The sequence below is a fragment of the Grammomys surdaster genome, unplaced genomic scaffold (assembly GCF_004785775.1).
Source record: "Grammomys surdaster isolate TR1022 unplaced genomic scaffold, NIH_TR_1.0 342, whole genome shotgun sequence".
NCBI lineage: Eukaryota > Metazoa > Chordata > Mammalia > Rodentia > Muridae > Grammomys > Grammomys surdaster.
Genome location: NW_021604761.1, coordinates 122,586 through 150,321, shown reverse-complemented (window position 1 = coordinate 150,321; position 27,736 = coordinate 122,586). Strand labels below are relative to the sequence as shown.

Here is a 27,736-nt window from a genome sequence, read left to right as displayed (position 1 = left end):
TTTTCCTTAGAAGAATCATGGATACCACCACCTCCGTTCAAATCCACTTCTCTGGCCCCTGAAAAAAGCAAATCAACTTTGATGGAAATCAGTTGATCACAGGAAGCAATTCCTGGGCCGATCCACACACTCTCCTGGTTGTCGATGGCTGACTGCTAAGGTGGCAAACACTCTCCTTTTCTACATCCTGAGGAAGGAAGAGTAAAGGCAGCCAAGCCTCATGCGGTACAGACAACGGTATACTCTCCCTCTCCCTCCTCAGGCTGAGGCTACTCAAAGCGTCTCTGTTGTTGGGGTATAGTTCATGAAGGCCTGGGCAGGCCTAACGACAGCTCCCAAAGGATGCCTGTGTCCTGGTCCCTGGAACAGGTCAGCACGTTGAGTTTATGGCCGGAAGGGGATCAAGGTGCTGGTGACCTCAGGTTGCTGATCAGCAAGGAAATGTGATGGTTACTCTTGACAACTTGACAGGATTTGGGGTCCCCCAGGAGATACACCCCTGGGTGTGTCTGTGAGGTAGTTTCTGGAGATGTTTGTTCAAGACATACCCTGAATGTTGGTGGCATCGTACAGTGGGCCAGGTCACTGGCTGGGTGAAAAGGAGAAAGGGAAAGAATACCAGGCATTCTCCTGCCACCCTGCCCTCTCTTTGTTTGCTTGGTTTTGTTTTATTTTATTTTTGTATTTTATTTTTTAAGACAGGGATTCTCTACTATTAGCCCTGGCTGGCCTCGAACTCAGGGATCCACCTGCCTTTGCCTCCCAAATGCTGGGATGAAAGGCATGCGCCACCACATTGCCAGACCCATTCATCCCTCTCTGCTTCTTGACTATGGCTACAAACGTGACCAGCTGCCTTGGGCTCTTGCTCTCATGTCTTTCCTGCTACGATGGACTGCGATTTTCTTAAACCATAAGACAAAAGAATAAACCCTTCCTCCTGGAAGTTGATTTTCATCAGGTATTTTGTCACAGCAACAGGAAAAGTGACTAATACCAGAAATATACACCAGTCTTCGCAGAGACTCAGTGTGCACACAGGGAAACGGAGGCAAAGAATACAAGAGGGGGAGGTGCGGGGGCGGGGTAGCCTCGGAAAAGAGAGCAGAAGTTCTCTAGCAGGGCAGGGGTCTTAAAGCTGGGAGAAGGAACAAAAAAAAAAAAAAACAGATTTGGTCACAATGTCATTAGAAGGAACAGGCTCTGTGCCACCTGCTGATCTGGGTATCCAGCTGCCAGTCCACAGGACTTCTGGATAGCAAGCATATATGCATATTGCATATTGTAAGAATCTCCACTGATGGTCATGGTCCCTGCAGCACAAGGAAACAGCTCAACAGAGTCCTTGAACATTTGGACTGGGGCTCTGGAGTCCACAGGTCTGGGACACACACAAACACCCTAAGTTAGAAGAGAGATTGTCGTATCTGCATCTCAATTCACCAACTCTGACACAACCCAGACCTAGACATGGGTGTCTTCTGTGGTTCGTCTGTGCCTCTGGGTGGGAGTGGATGCTGGTAAGGCAGGCCAGGTGTGGTATATACCTTGATCCAGATGAACTGCCATCAATATCCCCTAAGGCATGGCAGGGAGACACAGCCCCCTTTAGGAACACTTGATCATCACTGCTCTGGGCAGGAAGTGTGTCCTAAGTGGGCTCTAGTAGAAGGTGGCCTCCTGGGAATACTGAGAGGAATCAGCCTAGAAACAGTGATTGGAGGAGAGGTCTGAGGAGAGGTGGGGGACAGGTCTGTAGGGACAGTGGCGTGTGGAGTGACATTCCTAGAGAGGATCTACAATCTTGGCACACCTGTCAACCATCCTGTGAACCCCAGGCAGGAGGCTATGAACAGAGTGGCTACGGTGGAGGGGACTGTATCCCAACACGCATCCTTCTTGTAAGATTAACCTGGACCAGACTACCCCTGCCGAACACATCTTTCTTCCCAGGCCATCAGCTCTGGCTGACAGCCCAGAGAGTAATCAGAAAGCCATAGTGATCGGGGCTGAGCAGCAAAAGGAAGGCCAGGAAATGGTATGCTCTCAGGGTCTCTTGGAGAAGCCCCAGGATAGCAACAGGTTGGGATAGCAGCCAGCAGTCCATTCTGCATCGAAGATAGAGTCAGGATAGAAGAACTTGTTCCCACCACTCATATGCCCAGGCGCCTTGGCTGCAGGTGGAGCCCACGCTCACTCACTCCCCTCCATTGCCCGGCTCTGAGCCAGCACCAGACGCTGTGAAGGAGCCATCATTACCCTGAACTAAGTGAAGGTCTCTTCCAGAAAACCCCAAATGCACTCCTGGCACCCCAGCAGTAATACTTCTCAGGCTGCCCTGCCAAACCACTGAAAGTCTTCTCAGGATATGCAAGAACCCAACACTATACGAGCACACATACATGTATACACTTAGGCATGTATGCTTTCGCATGTTCATGCATACACACGTGTGCATATGTACACTCATGCATGCCATGCATTATCTGGGCCCAGGGGCAACAGAGGTGTTGCTGCACTGCGGGAAACAGCACTAGTCCTTCTGGAGGATCCTGGTTCCTCCCATCTGGCACCCCCGCTGCCCCGAGTCTCTACTGGGGACTGCATCCCCACACACCCATCTCTGATAAGTCTCAGGACTGTCTGGCCCTGAGCTATGCAGAACAATGAAGTAGGCAAGCATAACTACATTAGAACACTCTGAAGACCTCACATGTATCCTGTTCTCGGGATAAGGCTGGGTCTCCTGATCCCAGCACCCAAGGATGGGAAGAGACACAAGAGACACGGGTGTCCGCAAGCAATACAGGTGCAGTATTTCTGAGAGCTGCACAGAGAGAACTTTGGGAGGGAGAGAGAGGCAAAGGTCAAGGTAAGGCAGAGTGGCCAATGAAAGCAGGCATCTGAAACTTAAGTAGACCCAGAAACCAGGCAGGGAAAGTATGGAACGCCAGGGCCAGCTGAAGTGGGTCCAGGCACCAGCCACTGGGAGCATCGTGGATGGAGGGACACCCGGACGAGCCTGGAGAAGTTTGGCTAGATGTGTTGGGTTCAAGACACTCAAAGAGTAGTTAGAGGGCATCTGAAGATGGGGTTGGGACACTGGCACTGAGCTCTTAACCTAATTACGCTTTGGAAACACAGAGCTGGGACTGGAGCCAGGAGGCAAGCAGGCTGGCCAGACCTGGTCCCTCCTGTCCGTAAGCACTGGAGCCCAGGAAGCAGGCACAGGACTCTGGATTCCATGGTGGGACTTCCCAGGCACAGCTACGGCTGGATCATTTTACTGCCGCCAGAGGGAGACAGGCTCAGGGCAGGAGACTCAGTGAGACCTTTGAGAGGTAGTCTGGAGCCAGGGGCTAGCTAGCAAGACATAGGAAGGGGGATTTTCTGCCTGTTTCTGGCCTGCTGCATAGATTATACAAGCACACACACACATGCATACACATAGACAGGTATGATTTTGCACTTTCATCCATACACACGTGTGCATATGTACACTCATGCATACCATACATATTTGGGCCCAGGGCAGTCCCCTTCCTGCCTGTCCCTTCCCCCACCACTCCCACCCAATGTAGGACACCCAGGTTCTCACCTGCAGGGGTCTCGGGGTTCTCAGAGAAGGACCTTTTGCTTGGACGACTTGGCTTCCTATGCAGCTGGCGATTCTCTCTGGGCTTCCCTGAAGGAAGGTAGCAGAAGTGTCAGGGTGTGAGATGCTCCTTAGCCCATCAACTTTAGGTGGCATTTATGGGACACCAGCTAGGCTTGTTCCCAGGCTATTAGGGAAGGACTCACGAGGCCAGCACGCAGCAGCTTTAATGAGCATCATCTTCCAACAGCAAATACACCTTACTCTGGTACTATCAAGAACCAACCTGTATCTGGAACCAAAACCCCAGGCCTGGGCGTGTGGAAGCCCCTAAAAAGTGTGCCCCTTGGAGTCCTGACTGCTGTCTCCCACCCAAATAATGCCCCTGCCATTTTCCAAGCCCTTCAGCAAAGCCTCTCTCCTCCTCTGCTCCAGACAGGTGCTCTCAGTCTGCTCCTGAGGTTTCTGGGCAAGGGCAGGGTGGATGGGGGTGTGTGTGTGCTGGGCAGGGCTGGGCCAGGAAAACCAGTCTGGCCAGTGAAGCAGAGTTGGCTGGGATGAGGCTCTGGGCGTGGGTGTGAGTCAGCGGGCTGGGGCTGGGGAACCACTGGGGAGGATGTCACCTGGAGCGACTCCCCGAAACAGGAGGCCTGGGAAGGAAGCCTCAGATGAGACTTGGTCCTGGACCCCCAGCTCCACCCCTGGGACTAACAGGTGGGCCGTGTGAGGGTCCCTTGGGCCTTGCTTTGATTTAAAGGGGATGCTGGACTCCCAGTCATGACCGTAGTCAGGTCCCACACCCCATCCCAGGAGTCAAGCTAGACTTTTATCTAGGCGTTTGAAGGCTCAGTGTTTTCACCAGCCCATAGTGTGGCTCAGGTGCTTCATGCTGGGGCTATGGTGGCCCTTCATCTCTGGCAAGCTCCTGCCCAGCAGGGTTCATCTGGGTAGGCCTGGGGCTCCAATGGTCAGCTGGGTTGGGATGGCCTATGGCCAGTGAGGGTCTGGGCAGTTAGGGCTGGTGCATTTGGGATGCAGCTCTTGCCTCTGTGGCCAGTTTGAGTTTCCCGCGACTAGAGACCGAGGGGTGGGGTAAAAGGGGGGGGGCTTGGTGACGCCCAGGCAGGACCAGGCAAGTCTTCAAGCAGTAGTTTAGCTACTGAGAGCCGCCCCCAGTTTCCCAGTCTCCCTCCCAGTCTGGCCAGTGAAGTCTGTGGCCTGTAAAGTCCCGCACCCTGTGTCAGCATGTTAGTCAGCCTCCTCAGCTAGGGTGAGCCACTGTGCCGCCAAAGTCTCTATAAACTCTCTGGTGTGGCCCAGTGCCACAGAGTGGGACCTGTGGGGCCTACAAGCAGAGCCAGGGCCCTGGGCTCTGCTGCCGTGGTGCCGAGATCAGCCAAGGGGCAGCACAGCCACTTGGGACAGCAGGAGCAGAGGGCTGAACCTGGCTGAGAGCAAGCAACCTACTGTGGCCTCTGGGATGTCCTCTGAGCTCCCCAACCAGGCCAGTTGATGAGCCAGGCCCCTGGGGAGCAGACATCTGGTGAAACAGGCACTGGATCCAGGGCCATGTCTGGGAAACGAGGGCGAGGGCGAGCCCGAAAGCCCCGAGGCAAGAGGGTGGGCAGGGCCCAGCGGGGAGCTGGACAGCAGGGCCCTGAGACTGAGCCCCCGCCCCCCAACACAGGGGGCCCTCAGGACCAGGTGGGGGTGGCCCTGACAGAGCACGTGACCAGCACTCAGCCGGCTCCTCAGGGACACTCCAGGGCCACCAGGCCAGAGCAGCTACAGGCAGCCTGGAGGCCAGTTCAGGCCACTGCTTTGGAATCCGAGCTGGTGCTGGCTCCTGAGCACATGGAGGGCTGTGGAGCTGGGGCCCCCATGCCAGCCCTGGGCCCTGAACTGCTGAGACTCCACGAAGTCCAGCTGTGCCTAGCCCAGGAACAGCTGCTGCTGGAGGACCGGAGGCGGCAGGTCCAGCTGCAGATGCAGCTGTGGCAGGAGGAGCAGCTGTGGCTGCAGCAGCTGCAGGAGGAGCAGCTGTGGCTGCAGCAGCTGCAGGAGGAGCAGGCCTGGGTGCACATGGAGGGGCTGCAGCTGGCTGTGGCCCTGGAGCAGCTCCGGAGTGAGGGCCTCGAGGCACTGCAAACCCAAGGCCAGGTAAGGCCTAGAGGGGTATTGGGCAGGGGCTCGGGCAGTGACCATACCATGGACACTCAAGTATCTTATAGATGTGTGAAGTTTGGGAGGCCAGGTTGGTGTAGGACCTCTGTGGGCCTGCACACCAAGAGGGGACAGTGGTCACTACATATAGAATATTGCCCAGATGAAGGACAGCAAGCCTACCCAGACCACACAATGCTTGGTAGACAAGGCTATTGAGGGAGGGAACTTGTTTGGGGATGGAGGTGTCAGGGGACCAAGATAAGTCGCTACAGGAGCTGTCCAGGGCGTATACATAGTAGGGTGTGGGATGAGGGCTGGGTGCACAGCTGATAGACAACATCAGAACCAAGAACAGTCCCCACCCCAAGTATCCTGGACAACTTCTCATCTGGTCCACCCGCTGTGCCCCATGTTTACTGCAGCTTGGTGCCCAGGGCTTGAGATCACAGAGGCAGAACGCAGTGCTGGTGCCATTATCCTCATTCCAGAAGGAAGACTGGCCTCAGACGCAGCTGGGGCTATTTTAGGCAACTAGGATCTCACCGTAGCATAGTGTGGAGTCACCACTGCCTGCCAGCTCCAGGGAATCTAAGATACAGGGCTGCATGTGGGGACTCTGACAGCAGGCACAAATGCCAGACAAGCTTGGGTGCAAGAGACAGTCTGGAAAGATGTTCACAGCTCTGGTAGAATGAATAGGACTCAGGGCAAAGGGGCCAGAAAAGCTGCAGGAAGGTAGGCACGGGGGCAAGGGAATCCCTTTTCTGATGCTCTGCAGGAGCCAGCCCAGGCTAGTTGTAACCTTTCATCCTGGGGGTACTTAGGGAGAGACAGTCTGAAGGGGAAGGCAGGATTGTGGAACAGTGAATAGACAACCACTTAGCATCAAGAGTCCCAACTCGGATTCAAGGCCTGCTTTTTCAATATTCCTTTGTTGCTGCCATTGTCATTTAGAGATAGGGTTTCTCTGTGTTGCCCCTGGCTGTTCTGGAACTCACTCTATAGACCAGGCTGGCCTCAAACTCAGAGATCTGCCTGCCTCTGCCTCCTGGGTGCTGGGATTAAAAAGTACGCACCACCAACGACCTGATTCAATATTGTTTTAAAGCTACCTACCCCTCCGGTTTCCTCCTGACCCCTTTCCCTAACATCGTACCCTCCTGAGCACTGTACCCACACCCCACCCCAGCTCTAACGGTTCGAGGTGCAGTGGACGTCTGAGCTTTGAGCTTACAAACTATCATACCCACGCCCAACTGAAAGAGCTCTTGGAAACCACTTAGAAAGAAAGGGTTTCTGGGGAGCCCTAAGTGCCTAGTGGTCAGTGTTGGGGTAGTGCCCTGGAGGTCAGAGGGGGCACTCACCAGCAGCAGCTCGAAGCTTGGACCCAGGGAGGGGCGCCTGCCCCTTCCCCGCTGCAGCTTTGGGCCCCCCCTTCTTAGTGCTCATTCTCCTGGGGGTGGGAAGGAAAAGTCCGGGGATGGTACATTCAGGAGGGCAGAGGACAAGGCAGTGGACATACTGCCCTGGCCGTGGATGAACACACAGCAGAAGCATAGACCTCCACACGTTCCCCAGCCAGCTTCTCGGTCCACCTGACTGCCCCTGGCTGTCTTGAGTGTGTGCCCAGTAGCTTGAGGAAGGATATCTATCTAGCAAGAAAGAATATGTCTCCCTTTGTGCTGGTGTGCCTGTCCTCTACAGTTCTGGCTCTGCCTGTCCTGCTGTGTTCTAGCACCATTCTCTAAGTCGCTGGGCTAGAAGCTCAACAGCTTGGGCTCTGCAGACTTGCCTTCAACTATTGTCAACTTGGGTTTGCTGAACACAACCCCTCCCCACCCTCTAACCCTCTTTCTTCTTGGCCTTGGGCAACTCTGCTGTCTGGTTCTGGAAGCAATGCCCTTCTCCCTAGTATACAAGGCAGGCCCCCATTCATTCCCCTGGGAAGAACGTTCTTTCCACTTCTGTTGAAGGTAGTAGGGTCTTCCAGTGCCCTAGAAACCCTCACAGGGCCAATGAATAGGAAACCGGGTAGTGCAATCTCTGACTCCATACACCTGTGTGCCCACTAGGCTGGGGTGCATTTGGGAATGGAGTTAATGAAATGTTATCCTAAAAACAGGACCCAGAAAGTGACTGAAAGTAAGCTGTCTTACAGAAAATGTTCAGGCAGGTGGCAGACATTGAGAATTTGGGGTAGGAGATGCGGTAGATAGGGCTTGGACATATGACTGAGTTCAGGGTAGGGCGTGAGTAGAGGAGTGAGCTGGAGGGAGGGCTGGGTAGACTAGGGACCTAGGAGGAACTACATCCTTAGGTATACCTGTGATGTGTTAGGGTTGATATGAGCATGACGGTCCCTGTCTGTAGAGATCCAGTACTTGCAGCATCGTGGGTGCAGACTGTTTAATATGCATGTGTTAAGACGGGGACCTCTGTGCCTTCAGTTGGTGTGCACAAGGAAAGGTCAGTGGGTGCCAGGACCAACCACTGTTGGGGCAGTTTAGAGAGTGATCCTCATGTGAGATGCGGGGTTGGGAGGGATTGGTTTGCGGGAATCTGTGTGGCAAAGGAGGTTCTGCTCGTGGATCACCCCAGATTCCCTTGTGCCTGAAGGGTCCCATGGGTACAAGTGTGTGCTCAGGATCCTATACGGTTGGCCATATGAGTGGGGAAGCCCGTGGAGTTACTGTGCTGTCGGTCTCATGTGCGAAGATGAGCCTCCGGGGAGTGGACTGGAGAAACCAGAGGTGTGCCTGAGTAGGGTAGGGCGGTCACCTGAGTGAGCTGGGTACCCAGGGCCCCCTGTCTGCGACCTCACCTGCCTCACCTGCCTCTCGCAACACAGAGGCCAGAAGCTCCGCCCCTCGCGTCGAGCTGGCCAGTTTCCTAGCGACTAAGCCGGAACTTCCGAGTTACCCCCAACTTCCGGGGCGAGGGTCAGGGGTCGGCAGTAGGGTCTTTGAGCGATCGGTTTGCAAATGGGTTCAATGGACTTCGGCGACCTGAAAGAAGAGGCTCTAGCAGTCCGGAGTGGCGCTGGCCAGGGTCCGGAGCGCAGCTCTGGGGCTCCACCTGAGCGCTCGGGGGACGGGGTTGGGGTGTGGGCTGGGGGCGCCAGTGAGGCCACACTGGGGACCCAGGATCGCGGCCGGGGTCCGGGACGCGGAGGGCGCAGGAATGCGGGCGCGTCGGGGTGGGGCCGCCCCGCCCAGGTGCTGCCCGGGCAGGCAGGAGGCAGAGCGCGGGCGGGGCGGGGGCGGGCGCGTGAATCAGGCCGAACGGGCGGGCGGGCCGCGGCGGGGAGTGGCTGTCGGACGGACCGGACCGCGAGGCCGCTGGGCGGCGGTGGGCTCCTGCTGCCCCTGTGCCGAAACCCCGCTCACCTGGCCAGGTAGGGCTCCCTTCTCCGGAGCGGGCCGGGCATGGCACGGCGGGGCGAGGCGCACAGGACGGGTGGCTTGGGCCTCCGCGCGGTGGCACCTGGGTCTGGTCTCTGGACTTGGGCCGGGCGGTGCAGTGAGCGCGTGCGTGGGGCTAGGTCGGAGACAGGGGGGACTGCGCTCCGGGGCACTTGGTGAGAGATTTCCCAGGGGCACGCTGGCAAGTAGGAGGCAGAAGAGTGCGATTCGCTCTGGCGGCCTAGGTGTTGTCAGGACATGACCTGTACCTTTCCCAGAGCCTCTCCCCAAGCCGCCATGAACCTGGGTGTCTAGGGCTGGATCCTTGTGTGGAGCGCAGGGAAAACTGGATTCTCCTAACTCCCGATCTCATATTCCTGGACTGGATTGGCAGATAAGATACCTGTCCTGGGTAGCCGCTAACTTCCTGGGGCCTTGCAGTGCCTAACCCGAGAGCTGTATAATTCATCGACTTCCGGTCTTTGAGCCGAATCCTACCTCCCAGCTTCTTCTTGTCCCCTACCACCCCAATCCTACTTGATCACAGTCATCTTCTTTGCGTAGTAGCCTAAGGTTCTCCCCCATGGGATCCCCCTTCCAGACACAGAAACACTGCTACCTCCCACCAGGTAGGAGGGGGAAAGGTTATTTTCTTGTGCTGTTAGTGGTGAAGGGCCTTCGGGACTAGCTTCAGGTAGGAGGTCAGGAACAAAAAATTCCTGCTGAGTCACTGGTTTGGGTGGGATAGGCTCCTTCCTTAAGCAGGGCCCCTCTTGAATAGGCAGATGTCAGTGAGCAGGCTGTTGGATTCATTGTTGATAGGAGTGGTCACCGCCTGGTCTATAGCCAAGGGGCAATGTGTACCAGTGGAAGAGTATAAGGGCATTTAAGGTCGTGTGTGACTGCTGTGAGGTCAGATACCACAGTGGCCACCCAGGACTAAGGCCCCTTCCCAGCCCATATCTCTCTGAGGGTCCCTCACTAGAAGTCCATGGGCTGGACAGTATCAGTTCTCAATCTCCCTTATACCAGGAAATGTCTCTCAGAGTGAGCATGCTGGTGCCCCAGGTAGTCTGGGAATGCTGCCTACAAAGGCTGGGTGCAGTATGAGACCTGCCCAAGTAGACAGGCCAGCAATAGACCCTAGGTGTACTGCCTTGGTCTCTTCAGTACAGTGTGCCACACCTCACATTGCAGACAGGAAGGAAAACCCAACGGCCTCCAGTCAAAGCAATGTCCCAGAGGGAAGTCAGAGCTCTTTTCTTAGGGCCAGTAGACATAGGAGTGTCCCCACCTCCAATCTCTGTCACACTTGGACTCGCTAATGTGTTACACCATGCCCCTAGGGGTGGCAGACGCCATAGCTCCCTGTGTCATACACAGCAGAGTCCCGCTGACCCCCAACATCATTGGGCAAGTGTCCCCTAATACCAGAGCTGTCATCTTGTCAGCATCACTGGCCCACTCCTCAAGCCACTCCTCTTCCTGGGCAGAAATAGTTTTCTAGTTTGGACTAACATCCAGGAACCTGTGTGCTAGGCAGGGTGTGAGTCCCAAGCCATTTCAAACCTGAGGAGCACTGGGGAATGGTGCGAGCCTGCCCTAAGGCAACTTCCAGGCCAGTGGCCAGCAGGCTTTCAGGTGTTTGCTTGTTGCTTCTAATGCTTTCTTCAACCGCAAGCTTCTGCTACGCACACTCGTGGTGGCCCAGGAACCTCCTGATGTGGACATGGGTGGTTCCTCAGGCACCTACAGGCCAGTGATTCAGACCAGGTTAGACCTGGGCTGGCCCCTGGCATTTGGCTTCCAAGGCTCAGAGGTCATGTGTGTGTGTGTGTGTGTGAGTGTGAGTGTGCATGCACACTCACACACACACACACCACAGCCACTAGAGAACAAGAAAAGTGTGATAGTGAGGCACCTGTGAAAGGAGACACTGACCGGGAACTTGGGACAAGGCTGTAGCAAAGGCTCTCCCTTCATTCTTAGTGTATTGGGGAGATGGTAGTGATTCAGGAAATGTCTCTGTTGCCATCAGGATGGGTGAGTCTGGGAGGGTATAAAGGAGAGACCCTACAGGGAGAGGCTTGTCCTAAGGAACTGTGCCCCGGGACGCTGAAGTGAGACGGTAGCAAAGGGTGAAGTTTTTTAGAGAAGTTGAAGGTTGAGGAGTCCGGGCAGGGAGATCAGTGAAGGGACTGTGGGCAGATGCAGGTGTGGACTGAGGAAAGAGGTGTGGGTGGGGCTTAAGGCCATCACCCCTGGATGAGTCAATATGCACTCCACTGCGCTCACCTTGGGCCAGGTACCGTGTCTCGCCACCCCTCCCAGCTCTGTGCAGTGAAGGTAACAGGCCAGAGCACTGCCAGAGATCTTCAGGCAGTGGAGACTCCTGACAAAGAAAGGAATAATCACTTTAACCCAGCTGCATTTGTATCTTAACCAAAACTTAACGTTTATAGGAAAAGGGAGTCACAGAGCAAATGGGTCATGAATGTACTGACTCTAAAGTAAGGGTAGGTGGGACCTCTTACCTGTATGGAATGGGAGCAAACACTGGCAGTCCCCAAGACTGACACAAACAAGGTGTCAGCCCCAGGAAGGGGATTTAGGGCTGAGTACCACTGGCCCATGTCTTCCCCGCTAGGGCATGCTATGGCCTGTAGCGTCTGCTTCGGAGCCTGTCTTCTTTGGGTCCCGAAAGAGCTCCCAGGCGTAAGCTAAACCCAAGATCTAGCAGCTGCATCAACTATGTGTGTCCACTTGTGGAGTGAGGTAAGTGGGTCCTACTGCTCCTAGTTAATGCATTTTCCTGCTCCTCCAGGCCCCTGGCCCCAACATGGCCCGTCGCTCCCAGAGCAGCTCGCAGGGGGACAACCCATTGGCACCTGGGTACCTGCCACCTCACTACAAAGAATATTACCGCCTAGCGGTGGACGCATTGACTGAGGGTGGGCCAGAAGCCTACAACCGCTTCTTGGCCTCTGAGGGGGCACCTGACTTCCTGTGTCCCGAGGAACTGGAACACGTGAGCCGCCACCTGCAGCCCCCACAATATGTGGCCCGGGAACCCCCCGAAGGTACCCCTCCCGATGTGGACATGGACGGTTCTTCAGGGACCTACTGGCCAGTGAACTCAGACCAGGCTGTGCCTGAGCTGGACCTGGGCTGGCCCATGACATTTGGCTTCCAAGGCACAGAGGTTACCACACTGGTACAGCCGCCACCGCCTGACAGCCCCAGCATCAAAGACGAAGCTCGGAGGATGATCCGCTCTGCCCAGCAGGTGCATTCTCATGGGCTCAATGGATGGTGAAAGGCAGCCTGCGCTGGGGTTTGAAGCGTGAATAGGTGTGGGAGAGATAAAAGCATTTCTGGTGTTGGCCAGTGGTGGCGCATGCCTTTAATCCCAGCACTTGGGAGGCAGAGGCAGGCGGATTTCTGAGTTCGAGGCCAGCCTGGTCTGTTAGTGGGCTCTGTAGACATTCTCTTCTTCTCTAGGTTCATGGCCAGTACCAAGAAGCTCAGGGCCTTGCCCAGCTGAGAGTGCGCACGCCCTCGCGCACACACACACACCAGGCACTTGGTAAACTGAAAAAAAAACAAGTGTTTAAGCCAAGAAGACTAGCTCATGCCAGTAATCCTAGCACTCAGGGAGGTTGAGGCCAGCCTGGACTACACAGTCACAGACCAGGCTTGTATTAAGAAATAGGAACACTCCCACAAAACCCAGGAATATTAGAGAGAGAGGTAGCAAGGCCAGATGGTAAAGGCCTAGCTTCTGCCCCTGCTCCAGGAAGTTGATTAAACTCCACAGGCCCATCAAGCTGGAGTTTACTGATACCTGCCTTGACACCTTGGGATCTGAACTCACAGAGCTGCAGCTACTCCCCCTCTGAGTGAAGCACCCTAAAAGCATAGCCCCTGCTCTTGGGACTTAAGGTCTACCAAGTGTCAATTGTTTTGTGTCCCTCCGCTGGGTCTGTTCTACCACCATTCCATTCATGGCCATTCTCTCCCGGGGCAGGCTAATGGTCATTTTACACTGCTTATGGGTAAGCATGTGGCCTGAGATGGGCAGAATGGCGGGCGGAGCCCTTCCCTCTCCCTCTCCGCTGACCTGATCTCCACCTCCCAGGTGGTAGCTGTGGTGATGGACATGTTCACTGACGTGGATCTGCTTAGTGAAGTGCTAGAGGCTGCTGCGAGGCGAGTTCCGGTTTACATTCTGCTGGATGAAATGAACGCCCAACACTTCCTAGACATGGCCGACAAGTGTCGTGTCAACCTGCACCATGTGGATGTGAGTGACCAAGCCAGGGGAGTGGAGGGAAAATACCTTTGGTGAAGACCTGACTCCCTTCTCTTCCAGTTCCTGCGTGTGCGCACAGTGGCAGGTCCTACTTACTACTGCCGCACTGGGAAGTCTTTCAAAGGCCATCTGAAGGAGAAGTTCCTACTTGTGGACTGTGCCGTAGTGATGAGCGGGAGTTATAGGTATGCCCAGTGGGTTTCCCTTAGCCCCGGCCCTTCCCACCTAGTCCTCCTCCGGAGTCCCACTTCCTTCCCATAAAGCTCTCCTTGCCACAGCCCACCAGCCCAAACCCTTACAGATCCCTGATTATCCAACTGGTGCCTTTAGCCTTTGTGGCCTCGCTTCCTCTCCCTGACTCCTGTCGTCTTGTCCACAGCTTCATGTGGTCCTTCGAGAAAATCCACCGCAGCCTGGCTCACGTGTTCCAGGGAGAGTTGGTCTCCAGCTTCGACGAGGAGTTCCGCATTCTCTTCGCACAGTCGGAGCCACTGGTGCCCTCAGCTGGGGCGCTAGCCCGCATGGATGCTTATGCGCTTGCTCCATATTCTGGGGCTGGGCCCCTGGTGGGCGTCCCCGGGGTTGGAGCACCAACACCTTTTTCTTTCCCTAAACGGGCGCACCTCCTGTTCCCACCGCCCAGGGAAGAAGGCCTTGGCTTCCCCTCTTTCCTAGACCCTGACCGCCACTTCCTATCGGCTTTCCGCCGAGAGGAGCTGCAGCGGATGCCTGGGGGTGCATTGGAGCCTCACACAGGGCTCCGGCCACTGGCGCGTCCAGGTGAGGCTGGGCCGCTCGGAGAGCTCGCGGGCCCCCGGGGCTTCTTCCAGTCGCGACACCTGGAAATGGATGCCTTCAAGCGCCACAGCTACACAGCAGCCGATGGAGCTGGAGCAGTGGAGAACTTTGCAGCTGCACGGCAGGTGTCAAGACAAACATTCCTCAGTCACGGTGATGACTTCCGGTTCCAGACCAGCCACTTCCAAAGGGACCAGCTCTACCAGCAGCATTACCAATGGGACCCACAGTTTGCTCCTGCGCGCCCACAGGGCCTCTCCGATAAGCTTCGTGGAAGCCGACCTGGCTTTGGAGACCCTGACGACTTTGCATTAGGTGCTGGTCACCGCTTCCCAGAACTTGGTGCTGATGTGCACCAACGGCTGGAATATGTGCCATCCAGCGCATCTCGGGAGATACGCCATGGCTCGGATCCCGCCTTTGGACCCAGCCCCCGTGGTCTGGAGCCCAGTGGGGCCTCGCGTCCCAATCTGGGCCAGCGTTTTCCATGCCAAGCAACCTTGAGACAAGGCCTGGACACCGCTCCAGAGGCAGAGCCTGAGCGCAGGGGTGGACCCGAGGGCCGAGCTGGGCTGCGTCACTGGCGCCTTGCCTCCTACCTGAGCGGCTGCCACGGTGATGGTGGGGAGGAGGGTCTACCCATGGAGACTGAGGCATGTGAAGATGAAGTGCTGGCTCCTGGAGGCCGGGACCTGCTCCCCTCCGCCTTCCGCACTCCTGCAGTCTTCCCAGCTAAGGGACCAAAGCCAGGCTCAGGAAGCGGTGGTGGTGACAGCTCCGAGCGAGAGGGCCCAGAAGAGACAAGCCTGGCTAAGCAGGACTCCTTCCGCTCGCGCTTGAACCCGCTCATCCAGCGCAGCTCCAGGTTGCGCTCATCACTCATCTTTGCGTCACAGGCTGAGGGTGCTGTTGGGACCACAGCAGCCACCGCTGAAAAAGTACAGCTGATGCACAAAGAGCAAACAGTCAGTGAAACTCTGGGTCCCAGCGGAGAGGCTATCCGTTCCAGTGCCTCGGCCAAAGTAGCAGAGCTACTGGAGAAATACAAGGGCCCTGCCCGGGACCCTGGCGGTGCAGGGGGTGCGGTCACTTCTTCCAGCCACAGCAAGGCTGTAGTGTCCCAGGCCTGGCGGGAGGAAGTGGTAGCACCAGGAGGAGCGGGAACTGAGCGCCGTAGCCTTGAGAGTTGCTTGCTTGACCTGCGCGACTCCTTTGCCCAGCAGTTGCACCAGGAGGCAGAGCGACACCCAGGGGCCGCTTCGCTGACTGCAGCGCAACTGCTCGACACGCTGGGCAACACAGACCGCTTGCCATCACGCTTCCTCTCCTCCCAGGGCCGCTCCTTATCTCCACAAGGTCGCGATAGCCCTCCGCCAGAAGGGCTTGGAACACACCAGCTGCCTTATTCTGAGCCAAAAGGGAGTCCCACCCCAGCCTACCCTGAGCGCAAGGGGAGCCCCACTCCAGCTTACCCTGAGCGCAAGGGGAGCCCCACCCCAGCTCACCCTGAGCGCAAGGGGAGCCCCACCCCAGCCTATCCTGAGCGCAAGGGAAGCCCCACGTCTGGATTTTCCAATCGAAGGGGCAGCCCAACCACAGGATTGATGGAGCAGAAGGGAAGTCCCACCTCGACCTACCCAGACCGTAGGGGCAGCCCAGTGCCCCCAGTGCCTGAGCGCAGGGGTAGTCCAGTACCTCCTGTGCCCGAGCGCAGAGGCAGTCTCACCTTCGCTGGGGAGTCTTCGAAGACTGGGCCTACAGAGGAAGCGTCTGGCGGCCCCATGGAAGTCCTGCGAAAGGGTTCTCTCCGCCTCAGACAACTGCTGAGCCCCAAGAGTGAGCGGCGTGGGGAGGATGAAGGCAGCTTCCCAGCTCCACAGGAAAACGGTCAGCCTGAGAGCCCCCGGCGGCCCTCGCTGAATCGGGGTGACAGCACAGAGGCTGCCGCAGAGGAAAGAGGCTCAAGGGTCCGCCTAGCTTCAGCTACCGCCAATGCTCTGTACAGCAGCAACCTGCGAGATGACACGAAGGCCATTCTGGAGCAAATCAGTGCCCACGGCCAGAAGCACCGCACAGTCCCTGCTCCAGGTCCAGCCCACAGCAGTCCTGATGTAGGTCGCCCAACAACTGCAGGAGATTTGGCCCCAGACATGTCCGACAAGGACAAGTGTTCAGCCATCTTCCGCTCAGACAGCCTAGGGACACAAGGCCGGCTCAGCCGCACCCTGCCAGCCAGCGCAGAGGAGCGAGACCGACTCCTTCGCCGCATGGAGAGCATGCGCAAAGAGAAGCGTGTCTACAGTCGCTTCGAAGTCTTCTGCAAAAAGGAAGAAGCTGGCAGTAGTGGAGCAGGAGACAACTTGGCAGATGAGGACACCAGGGACAGTAAAATGGGCAAATTTGTTCCCAAGATCCTGGGCACATTCAAAAGCAAAAAATGATCTCCTGGTCTTGGAGGCCAGGACTCTGCATCACTGCCATACTGAACCTACAATCTGGAGTGGTGGCTGCCATGTTGGTGTCAAAGCAGTTTGGGACCTGGCTGACAACCGACTGAACTGAGTTCCACTTGAATTCACCTAGCGGCTGCACTGCCTCTCACTCTTGGCTTTTCCACGAGGGGCTCGGCCCCTCCTAATCCTGGTGCATTTTCCTAATCACCTCCCCCACCTCAGCCTCCACCATCTTCTGGGCTCAGGTCTACTTTGGGTCTTATTTCACCTCAGGGATCCGTCTCTCTGCCTTATGCCCCAGTTTTTCAAGAACTCTATCGCTTTGTGCCTCAGTTCCCTCTTAAGGCCCTTTATCTCGGGGCTTTTTCTCAGGGTTTGCATCTCACAGCTCCTGGTCCTCTCCCTCTGGTGACAGCATCCTCCCACCTTCTCATCTCCATCTCTCTCTGGAACACACCTTGCCTGCCTGCTCCCACTCTGCCTCCTCACTGTCTCCTAGCACTTTCTTGGCATCTGCCCTCTTGCTGTGCGGATGGCAGAGTTGGCCTCAGGCAGTTTAAGGGAAGAGAGGGATGCTGGATTGGACAGACCATTGGAAAGCAGTTGCCAAACACCTGGGGGCCCCATCTCAAGCCATGTCTGCCCTCTCCAGCAATTTTCTGGGTAGCACTTGAAGAGGAGCCAAGACTGGGGAGCACTGGACTTTGCAGTACAATAAAGGAATCTGGACAGACTTTGTGACCCCCAAGCCTCAGTAAATTCCTAAGCCAAAGTCTGGAAAGAGGCTGTGTATAGTGTGTCCTCAGCAAAAGGCAGAAGAAGGTCCCTGGTTACTTTTTTCTTACCAATGAGGATTAATTTTGATCTGGAATGACACCAGACACATAAAGACAGCCCCTACACACACACACACACACACACACACACACAGAGGCACTGACAAATATGTTCCTGTTGTCTGCTATTCTTTCCAAGTAGTTTATGCCGGTGTCTAAGGAATCCCAAGAGGGCAAAGACAGGAGAACAAAGCCACAATAAGTACTTCTGACTCCAGCAGCTGGAAAAGGGAGGACACTGGGACTTGGGCAGTGACTCAATTTGTGCTGTAACATTTCACTCAAAAATCCCCTAGTTCCTGGCCAGGTGCACAAGGTCCCCTGGGAACCAGATGAGCTGGAGTGTTTCCTAGTCTTGACATGCTCACTTCGTAGCTCTTCTTAGGGCATGTGGTCTGGTGTTCTGTGCGTCACTGCTCCTGCTCAGACCTGTTGAGCTCTGCAATGGAAAAGTGAAGGCCGGCAGACCTTCCTGGGGCCCTCTGAGCCCCCTGGCTGCATTCTTCTTGGGGCCCTCTGGCTGTACCCTTCACACCTTTCTGAGGACATTTCATGAAGCACAGTGTCCTGTGTTCTGGCATTAATGATAAACATAACACACAAACTCCGACATAATCCACTGTGGGAGGCAGAAGTGAGCTGGTCTCTGTTCTGAGGCAGCCTGGAACCACAAGCTCCAGACCACCCAAGGCTACACAGCGAGATCCTATGCAAAAATAAAGTGGGGGGGGGTGGGAAAGGCAGCATGTACATAAACGGGTATAACTATCCAATGTATGCCAGTCTTAAACTCTGTAGCCTTCCTAGTTTCCTTTTTGGAAAACCATGAGTCCTGTGCCTCTGCCCGTACAAAGACCTCTCCCATACCTGCCAACCCAATATAAAGCCCTGGCTCGTTGGGCCATCCACACTCATCTGGGTCTCCAGTCTTCAAAGCCAACAGACCCCTCTCAACCATTATGTCCGGAGCTCCTGTCCAGCCTGTATGTACCCTTCCTGCCCTGATAGACAGTCTGGCCTTGCAGGCACACTGGCTTCCAGCGTTTGCCCTCACAGACTTCTTTGTTCTGTTTGTCAGCAACTTGGCGTTATGCCTCAGCTTCTTGAAACCACGCACTGACCCCGCTGTCAGTTAGCCACCGCAGGAGATAAACCTTCTGACTGGCACCCCCCCCCCCCGCCATGTTGGAATCCTACCCCACCCTCTCTTATACTTAGTTATTTGATTTCTGAAATCTGTCTCATTTCACAGTTACCATGGCTATGTAGGCACCAACTCCGCCCAGCTTACCCTACCCACGCCTTGTCCCTTTTGCCATCCGCCCTACAGTGGCCAGCAGCTTTGGACAGCTCCCCCAGCCAAGGGTGGGAAGGGGGAATGGCTTTTCTGTGGTCTACTCCAGCCCAGCTTCAGAGGCTGTGTGGAGTTCTTGGGCTCCTATACAAGTCCAGTCTGAACTCACAGCAAGCCTTTGCATAGTAGTACCCCACAAGATCTTCAAGGTGTCTTTCCTGTTGTTCTTATTACCAACACCTGGAGACAGGCTAGGAGTCGGTCACTCTGGGGGGAGGGGTGTTGGGGGGGAGTTATGGCACAGGCTGCACTCACAAAAGGTAGCAAGAACCTTTTGGAGCAAGACCCTTTTCTTTGTGGCTCGGGTCTCAGACCTGGTAACTTGCACCTGGGTGGGGAATGGATCCATGTTCCTTGTCCCACGGGATTAGGCTGAGTGGGCAGAAGCCTCTGAGAGAGCAGACATGGCCATTCAACTTTGTGCAGAGCACAGGATTCAATGCGGAGCACTCCCAAGAGTGGGTGTCAAAAGGACCTAGAAAGGGAATCCTCGGATGGTAGTGGGTGAAAGATGGTTTAGCTAGGCTAGTAAAGATAAAACTTTATTGGAAAAAAATGTTGGGGGAGGAGTGGAAACCTCCATCTACTCCCCCTTAGGGGAAAGAGGCTCAAAGAACCCTCCTGGAATTCGAAAACAGGAAGGCAGAGGAGGGAGATGATGCGCTAGGGGCTGGGGAACTGCGCCAGGTTGACGCAAGGAGGTGGATGGGCGGCTCACGCACGCGGTCCGGGGAGCAGGGGCAGGCGGCCCAGCGCCGAGCGGCACACGGTCCCGTAGGCCTGGGAGTAGCCGCCAAGCGCAGCTCTGGCTGCGCCCTGGGCCCCCTGCGAGACCGAGATGCCAAACATCCTTCGGCCAGGTCGGGGTTCCGGGGCCTCCCGGGGCAGGCGGGAAGGGACCTGCACGCAGGCGAGGGTCTTGTTCAGGAGTGGGAAGAGTGGAGTAGGGCTCTGGGGGGTACGAACCGCACTGGAGGGAGCTGGGAAGGGCCGGGGCCGGGCTCACCCGTCGCGCGCCGACCGCCCTTGGCCCACCGCCCCGGGCCGGATCACTACGGATCAGAGCCTGATTGGCCGCCTGAGCTGCGGCCTGTGAAGTCAGGGAGGGCACCATCGCCCTCACTTGAGTCTTCACCTGGAAGGGGTGCGCCACAGGGTCACGGAAAGGGACCGCAAGAGGCTCTTCCGTGCCCACCCAGCCTCGACTTACCCCTGAGGGTGCGGAGGGTGGCTGCCCTGTGGCCCCTGGGGGCCTTTCCCCCCTGCCTGGCGGCGGAAGTTGGAACAGGGAGTCTGAGCTCTGCCTGCGAACTTCTGTGGGGTCGTAAGAGCAACCCCTGGAGTTAGGTCCCCGCTGCTGCACACGCTGGTGGCCCTACACAGAAGGGGCCAAGGGTGCGTGGCAGGCAGGCAAAGCTCACCCACATGCTCGGGATCATGACCAGGGCTACTCTGAGGTTTAGGTCCCCGTTTCCGCACAGGCGTCTCTGTCGGGACCTGGGGGAGGACTCCCTGCTTGAGCGATTGCGTCCGGGCCGGAGAAGGCCTCAGCTCCGCCCGCGAGGCCACAACCCCCAGGCCTTCCTCTCGAGGGCTGCGGCTGTTCCCCATCCGCTCCAGGATCATCTGCGGGATGGGAGGGGCACTCAGAAGAAGTCGGACAATACTGGGGTCGCTGCAGTGCCCGGGGACCATATTGGGGTCGAGGGTGTCCGTGGAAAGCGGACGTTGGGAGTTCAGAGCCCCCAGCACCTGGTACAGGCGGTTGCGATACTCTGGTGCAGAGAGCTGGTCTCCTTCATGTACCGGGAGCCGCACGTCGGACCCCCGTGTCCACTCGCGGTCGGGGCAATGAAATCTGCGGGGCCAAAAAAAAATGGATGCAGGCGCGATAGGGACACAAGTAGCAGGAGAGCAAACCACTAGGGCTTTCAACCCTGCCCTTCCCCCGAGGTCCGCCCTCTTCTCGTCCTACCTCTGCACGTAGGGGTGTTGCAATGCCTGCTCCGCACTAAGCCGCTTGTCTGGAGCAAACGCCAAGAGTCGCTTGAGGAGGTCCAGGGCTTCTGGAGGGGTGTCTGACGGCAGGAGGGCGTCCAGCGTCTGCCGTGGCCTGCGGGCAGCCGCCTGTCGTCTCCTCTCTAGGGCCCCACCCGCGGAACCTTCTGTCTGTGGCGTGACCTCTGCTTTTCTGCTTGTGTAAATCCTACTCCTCTTTCCGAGGTGGTCACCTCTTCATCCTCTCCTCCCCGCGCAATGGGATGTTCCCCCCTTTTCTACGGCTGGGGTGCTCTCATTTCTGGGGGGTGGGTCTTAGTTTTATTAGTTTTCTCTTTTCATTCTCTATCTCCTAGATTTTGATTCCCCCCAACTCCTCCCCCACCTGCCCCGCTTCATAATAAGCTTTAAGAGGCTGGGGTTAAGCGCAGAGCTCCGAACTGGTACAAACTGGCTCCTGTGCCAGCTGCAAGATGGCAGCCCCCTCCTGTGACCTGCCACCCCTCCCCCACACCTAAGCGTTCCACTCACTTTGACCCAAGATTCTGCAGAATCAAAGTACTGTAGTCTGAGCCAAGGCCCTGGAGCTCTGTGGGTGGGTGGAGGAAGGAGGTATGAGCAGGCAGACTCGGTGGAGGGGGCAGCCATCCCTTTCTGCACAGAGTCTGTGGCCTAGAAGGGCACAGACCCCCTAAAAGGTAGCCGTTTATCCTGTCTGAGAGCCTATGGGTGTCCATAGCTGTGCCTTACCTGGAAACCACACATTGTAACATGCTCAGAGGATGCTGAAGGTGGGGGTGTCACACTTCCCTTTGCTTCTACCCAAAAACCAGGACTTTGCTGAGAGAACAGAGGCACCCCTGCTGGGCCTTGAAGGTGTCTCTCTCTTGCTATGCCCCTCTCCATAATCGATGCTCTCAGCAGCCAGAGCAGATACTTCACTCCTGTTCCACTGACCCTCTGCACAATCAGCCCCTTCCTGTTACCGTTTGTTTCACTTTCTCTGTCCCTGTGGCTAATTCTGCCTCTCTGCACCAGCCACCCCCAGCAGCTGCTCTCTGGGCCCTCTCATCCACAGGGTCCTTTCAGTCTTCCTGAGGCAAAGGACTCTCTTCTATGCACAATATTGGGGCTTGTCTCCAAGGCTGTGCCCTCTCACTCATTATCCTATGCCTAGGGACAGGCTGCTGAGGTTGGGACATGAGGCCGGTGTTCATGCTCACCCTCCATGGAGGGCAATGGGATGGTCTCCAGGATCAGCTCCAGCTGGTTGAAAGTAGACGTGCCCGGAAACAGTGGCTGCCCTCGAAGCATCTCTCCCAGTATGCAGCCCAAGCTCCACATGTCCACCCCAGGGGTATACCTGGGGCAGGAAGGGGGTATGTGCAAGGGCAGGGAGCACAGGGACAGAGGCAGATTAGGAGTTCAGGGATAGGGTAGCAAGTACTCAGGTGGGCCCAAGCAGGACCAGGACAGAGGGACCTGAAGGGAGAAGGTAGGTTGGGTGTCCAGCTGTTACCATCGAGAAGATAGAAGCACCTCTGGAGCTCGGTACCAGCGTGTGGCCACATACTCTGTCAGGGCCTGGCCCCCAGGCCCCTCAGGAAGGTCACTGAGGGAGCGTGCCAGGCCAAAGTCACAGAGTTTCACCCGGCAAGCAGAATCCAATAGAACATTGGCTGGCTGGAAAGAGGAATGGGCTTCAGACCCAGTGGGCCAGATGCACAGGGAAGCCAGGGACCTGTGAGCACAGTGTGGACCCAACCTTCTGATCCCGGTGGATGACACGCCCTGAATGGATAAACTTGGTGGCTCTCAGGAGCTGGTAAAAAATGCAACGCTTGTGGATATCCTCCCGTAGTCTGCCCTTCTGGATGACTGCATTCAGGTCGGTGTCTGGGAAGGGGCAGGAGCCGGGGAAGGAGACGCAGGTCAGTCTGGAGGGTGAAGAGTGCAGGTCTGTACCACTTTGAGCCTGCACCAGCCCTCAGCCCATCCTGGGCGCTCTCTGCCATGCTACCCAGCCATTGTGTCTGTCTTCACTGTCAACAGAACCATAATGGTCCGTGGAATTGCTCTCATCCCACTGTTCTTGGTATACACGCTGAGCAGGACAGAGAGAATGAAGGCAAAGCAAGCATTCTGTGCAGGAGGGACAGGGAGGATGGGTCACTGTCAGGCCAGTCCAGGCAGGTAAGGGGAGACGGGGCTCATGTCCAGGCTTTAAAGGTCAATGGTCACCAGAGTTGTGCTTAGGTTCAGGGGACAGATGAGAGTGAGAGATACAGCAGGGGCCAGGTGGCGGGGAACATAGGGAGGGAGGCAGGCCACTCACATAGGACTGGGGTCTGGCCAAGGCCTCACTCACCCATGGACTCAAACACCAGGTAAATGTCCCTGTCATTCTTTGCTGGGATGACATCAAGCAGGCGGATGATGTTGGGATGACCCCCAAACTCCTAGGAAAACAGACTGTTGCTGCAGGGGAAACCAGGGCTGTGCTCTGGGCCACTGGGGCCAGCTTCTCCCTTGTCTGTGGGGACCTACACCCAGGGAAGGGACATTGTGACAGGATGACCTGGGCCACTTACCTGGAGAAGCATGATTTCACGGAAGGTCCTCTGTAAGAAACAGAAATGCCCAGCAGGGCTGGCCCAGAAATGCCAGGAATTCTGCTGTGACAGGCCCTCCCACACCCCCCCCACACTCCCCACACTTCCTCCCTGTTCACTTACCTGAGCATCTATCTGGTCCCTAAAGGCATCAAAGATTTTCTTGATGGCCACTACCTCGCCAGTCCTCCGGTCCATGGCCTTCCACACAATGCCGTAGGCCTGCGGAACACATGGGTCAGCTTGGGGAACATGGGACCTCTACTACACACATATATGTATTCCAGCCAGTCAGATTACCCCATCCAGCTCTGGATACTGGGAGGGTCAGAGTGTGACAGGTCTGGGGTGACAGAGCCCACAACAACTAATTATATCGTGTTCTGGAGTGGGAAAGGAGTTGGAAGCTAGAGAGGTACCCATGTGGACGGGAAGCCACAAGTAGGCACTACTGGGCAGGACCTGCTGTCTCAGGAATGACCTTTAACCCTTCCAGCTCCCCACACATTCTCTCTTTTCCCTACAACCCCATCCCACCTACTTAGCAAATCCTGTTGAATTACCTTCAGAACTATTCAGGGCCTGCCGGCTTCCCTCTCTCCCATCTATTCCAAAAACTGGCCCAAGCTTCCAGCCTCCCTTATGGGTTGGCTCTTCACTCCCTCGGCCACTCCCACCCATTACCACCACTGAGCCTCACCAATGTAAACAGGACGAGCTTTGTAAACTGTTACCAACAAGTGCTACAGTTTGTCAGTTAAAGTCTTGAAAGTTCTCCAGATCCCTTCCACATCATGGAAACCAACACTGACACTCTATCCCAACTCCTTCTGGCTGCGTGCATAAAAATGTAGTGTCTCCAACAGCCAACAGGTCTCTGCTTCAGGGCCATTGCAATTGCTGTTTGCTTGCTCCTCTCCATGATACACAGAAAACACGTGCACAATCACACACATTCACACATATAACCCCATATGCTCAAACCCAGTTACAATCACGAATACAGCCATGCTCACACACAACCCCTGCTCTCATTCTATATACCCACTCAGACCTTCCTGAGCTTGTCTTTCAGGGTGAGATTCTCGAGTACCACCTAGTTCCCTTATGGAAACAGGGGTACAGGAGCCTCAGAGGAGGCAGGACTCCAGTCCAGGAGTGTCAGAAGAACTAGATCTTGAGGGGGCTGATAAGACCCGCAAGTGACTGCAGCGTCCCCGCGCTCACCCCTTTCCCAAGCCTCCGCTTGATCAGGTATCTCTGGGCTACATGACGGTCCACCTCGGCAGCACACATGGCGAGAGGCAGACGCTGGCTCTTGGGGTCCACCGATTCTTTCCTTAGAGCCGGACCTGTTGATCCGTTGGCTTGGGAACCGGCAGCCGCGATGATCCTCCCTTGCGCCTGCGCCAATGGGCGGGGTTTACAGCCAGCCCCACCTGTCCGCTTGCTTTCTCTTGGTTAGTGCTGCACGCGGGGTGGAGGTTGAGGTGGGGAGGCAGCTCTGCCAGCCCCTGGGTTGTGCATGTGTCAGGGTACAAGGGGGTGCTAAGTATCTCAGGAGCGAAGCTGTTGGATGCAATCGTGAATGAAAAGTTGGCGAGATCAGGGTGTGGCGGGTGCCCTAGACCCTGGTGGAAGAGCACTAGAGTAGGTGACTGGGAAAGTAAGCCCAACGCTTTGAGGCTCCAGGCCTTCTTGGCAGGGGAGTTGGATGGAACCCAAAGGCATGGGCCACCCAAAGGATCAAAACACTGGACACATTGATGAGAGGGAAGAGGTTACAAGGGACCAGGAGGTCGCGATTATGTGGGGCTGGCGACACCACACAAGAGCAGGGAACACAGTGTGTGGAACTAGATCCGAGACTGTGTTAGGATGTGGAAAGGGTGGCAAGCCTGGGCTGACTAGAGAGACCCAGAATGCAAGACAAGCGGCTCAGTGGCAGAGTGCTTGCCTAGCATGCGCGAAGACCAGAGTTCCATCCCTAGCACGCCCAACAAAACGAAGATGGAAGATGCCGATCATGCTTCCCCCAGTTTCCTATGCCTCAGTTTCCTTAAGAAAACTGGGTGAGACCCAGGGACCTCATCCCTGAAGACAAGTATCCACCAGGGCACGCCCTCCTTCCCCCCTCCCCAGCCCCCCAAGCCACAGGAAGAGTGGTCCCAATGCTCCTCCCACCTGTCAGTCACCTACTTCTAGGACCCTTCTCTTCTTTCCACCAGATGCTCTGGGGAGGCCTGGCCCACCGTAGTCACTGAGAATAAAGGACCATTTCCATCAGCATGGCTCAGGGTCACATAAGCAGGGCCCACCAAGCCTGAGTGCTACCTAGAATAAGGGCAGGAATAATGTGAGCCTGGGTGTATATGAGTTAATTTGTGTGTGTTAGAGAGCTTAGACAGTGGAGGGAGACGGTGACACAGGAGGTATTGGACTAGAATGCTACTTGGGGGACAGTGGTGAATCAGGCAGAGAGATCTGAGCTCTCACATTTACTGTCAGATCGCCAGCACGCCTAGGGACCAGCCTTTCTAGCAAAAAGTTATATCTGTTGCAGATAAATATTTGTGTAAAATGTTTACACAAAATGTTGTTGTCAAATACATCGAATGTGAATTACCAAAAATATGCAGACCTCAAACTTAAAAGAAACCATCATCATGATGATTATCGTTTAGTTTCTGGGTTGGGTGGATAAATTACCCTGTGCTGCAGCTTTTGGAAAGAGTTTCTTAAGGCTGGAGAGATTCCTCAGTTGCACTGACTGCTCTTCTGCAGGATCCAGGTTCAATTCCTAGCACCCATGTGGCAGCTCAGTTACAACTGTCTGTGAGGCCAGTTCCAGGGGATCCCAACACCCTCATACAGATATACATGCAGGCAAAATACGCAAAATTTAAAAAAAAAATAGTAAGAAGCTTTGAGCTTTTCCTGTCCTTTCTGCCTTGCTTCACTAAAAATGTCTACCATCCACTGTGGTAGCAGATATGTCAGGCCTGTGGCAACTAGTGGCCAAAGTATAATGCATATCTAGTGGCACTATGAGGTGTGACCACTCAGTTGCAGGGATGTCTGCCATACACACTGACCACTAGCAGGAACAGTGTGTTTCTCCTGAATCCTGGGGAGTAATAAGTACCCCACTGGGGCTGGAGAGAGAGCTCAGGAGGTTGTGACAACAGAAAATAGTAAGCTGAACTTATAAAGGATTTACCAATAAACAAGCTTAGGATATATCATTAAACAAAAGTCGAATTTCGCTAAGGAACCCCACTTCCAATATGACTGGAAGATAAGTAGTGAATTAACCAGACCTCTTAAGAACTTCTGAAAGATAAGAAACATAGAGCCGTAGTCTTGTGTACTTAGGGTAACGGGTGTTGGGGGTGGGGTGGGGTATATTTTTGTTAGCTTTTGTTCACCAAGACTGCCCATTAGGATCTGTTTTCATATCAAAAGGAGTGTAATCCTGTCGGGCAGGATGACTCTGCTTAACAATGACCTAGAAACAACAATGATCTGTTTCAAAATAGCTGGGAACTATCTTTACTGTGCCAATCTCCCCTATGTCCAAAATGGCCAAGTTTGCGGTTTCTGTAAACCATGTTTAACTGTTCAAAGTATAACTCGAGGCTGGGACCTAAAAGAGATTTACGGATAAGTCCAAGTGTGGAATCTTCTAGTTTAAAAATCTATGTTAGCGGCAAAGTAGTACTGTCCAAGTCCAGTTTCTCTTTGGGCTTAAGCCAGCATTGGATGCACCTTGTTACACAAATTCGTTTCATTGTTATTCCCCAGATGCTTGGAGTAAAATCTCACTTCCTGCCTCAGTACCTGAGCAGAAGTGAGGACAAAGGGATCTGAGTGTGATCTCCACCACCACATAAGAATCAGTCCCATTGCCTGCAAGCAGAGCTAGGTGGATCCCCAGAGCTCGCTGGCTAGCCTGCCTGGCCTAATGAAACTCCAGGTCCCACTGAGAGACCCTGTCTCAAAAAACAAAGTGGAGGTCTCCTAAGGCCTGGCACCAACTTCTGATCTACACACATGTGCACATGTGCAGACACACTTGCATAGGCAGTGGCACACATAAGCACCTGCACAAACATGAACACACACACAGATACACCCAGGAATTCGACAGAGACAGAGAGGGAGAGAGAGAGAGAGAGAGAGAGAGAGAGAGAGAGAGAGAGAGAGAGAGA

General features: G+C 55.4%; 2 protein-coding genes and 1 long non-coding RNA gene across 3 annotated transcripts; 1 reads left to right on the top strand and 2 right to left on the bottom strand.

The window, feature by feature from the left end:
- Window positions 1-8,152: 8,152 nt before the first annotated feature.
- Window positions 8,153-10,873, bottom strand: LOC114630629. Its single transcript, XR_003712844.1, has 4 exons — window positions 10,732-10,873; window positions 9,148-9,361; window positions 8,583-8,766; window positions 8,153-8,496 (listed from the first exon to the last, which is right to left on the bottom strand). It is a non-coding gene; the product is annotated as an uncharacterized LOC114630629 (long non-coding RNA).
- A 25-nt stretch (window positions 10,874-10,898) lies between these two features.
- Window positions 10,899-17,459, top strand: Fam83h (family with sequence similarity 83 member H). Its single transcript, XM_028778884.1, has 4 exons — window positions 10,899-12,448; window positions 13,301-13,465; window positions 13,535-13,659; window positions 13,854-17,459. Exons 1-4 carry the CDS (start codon window positions 12,002-12,004, stop codon window positions 16,711-16,713), a joined length of 3,597 nt encoding a protein of 1,198 aa, XP_028634717.1. The 5' UTR covers window positions 10,899-12,001; the 3' UTR covers window positions 16,714-17,459.
- A 1,982-nt stretch (window positions 17,460-19,441) lies between these two features.
- Mapk15 (mitogen-activated protein kinase 15) lies at window positions 19,442-24,841 on the bottom strand. Its single transcript, XM_028778911.1, has 14 exons — window positions 24,753-24,841; window positions 23,649-23,747; window positions 23,505-23,534; window positions 23,282-23,372; window positions 22,679-22,809; window positions 22,433-22,596; window positions 22,137-22,276; window positions 21,445-21,502; window positions 20,891-21,028; window positions 20,668-20,773; window positions 20,337-20,541; window positions 20,126-20,229; window positions 19,922-20,050; window positions 19,442-19,815 (listed from the first exon to the last, which is right to left on the bottom strand). Exons 1-14 carry the CDS (start codon window positions 24,819-24,821, stop codon window positions 19,630-19,632), a joined length of 1,650 nt encoding a protein of 549 aa, XP_028634744.1. The 5' UTR covers window positions 24,822-24,841; the 3' UTR covers window positions 19,442-19,629.
- Between the last annotated feature and the right edge of the window lie 2,895 nt (window positions 24,842-27,736).

What these genes read in the sequence shown, in the direction of transcription:
- Fam83h (XM_028778884.1), top strand. Translation starts at nt 12,002, where the DNA reads ATGGCCCGTCGCTCCCAGAGCAGCTCGCAGGGGGACAACCCATTGGCA. An exon ending in TCAACCTGCACCATGTGGAT is followed by an intron (nt 13,466 to 13,534) that starts GTGAGTGACCAA and finishes CTTCTCTTCCAG; the next exon opens with TTCCTGCGTGTGCGCACAGT. An exon ending in GTGATGAGCGGGAGTTATAG is followed by an intron (nt 13,660 to 13,853) that starts GTATGCCCAGTG and finishes TCTTGTCCACAG; the next exon opens with CTTCATGTGGTCCTTCGAGA.
- Mapk15 (XM_028778911.1), bottom strand. Translation starts at nt 24,821, where the DNA reads ATGTGTGCTGCCGAGGTGGACCGTCATGTAGCCCAGAGATACCTGATC. An exon ending in CCTGGTGTTTGAGTCCATGG is followed by an intron (nt 22,810 to 23,281) that starts GTGAGTGAGGCC and finishes GCCCCTTCCCAG; the next exon opens with ACACCGACCTGAATGCAGTC. An exon ending in CAACACCCCTACGTGCAGAG is followed by an intron (nt 20,774 to 20,890) that starts GTAGGACGAGAA and finishes TTGGCCCCGCAG; the next exon opens with ATTTCATTGCCCCGACCGCG.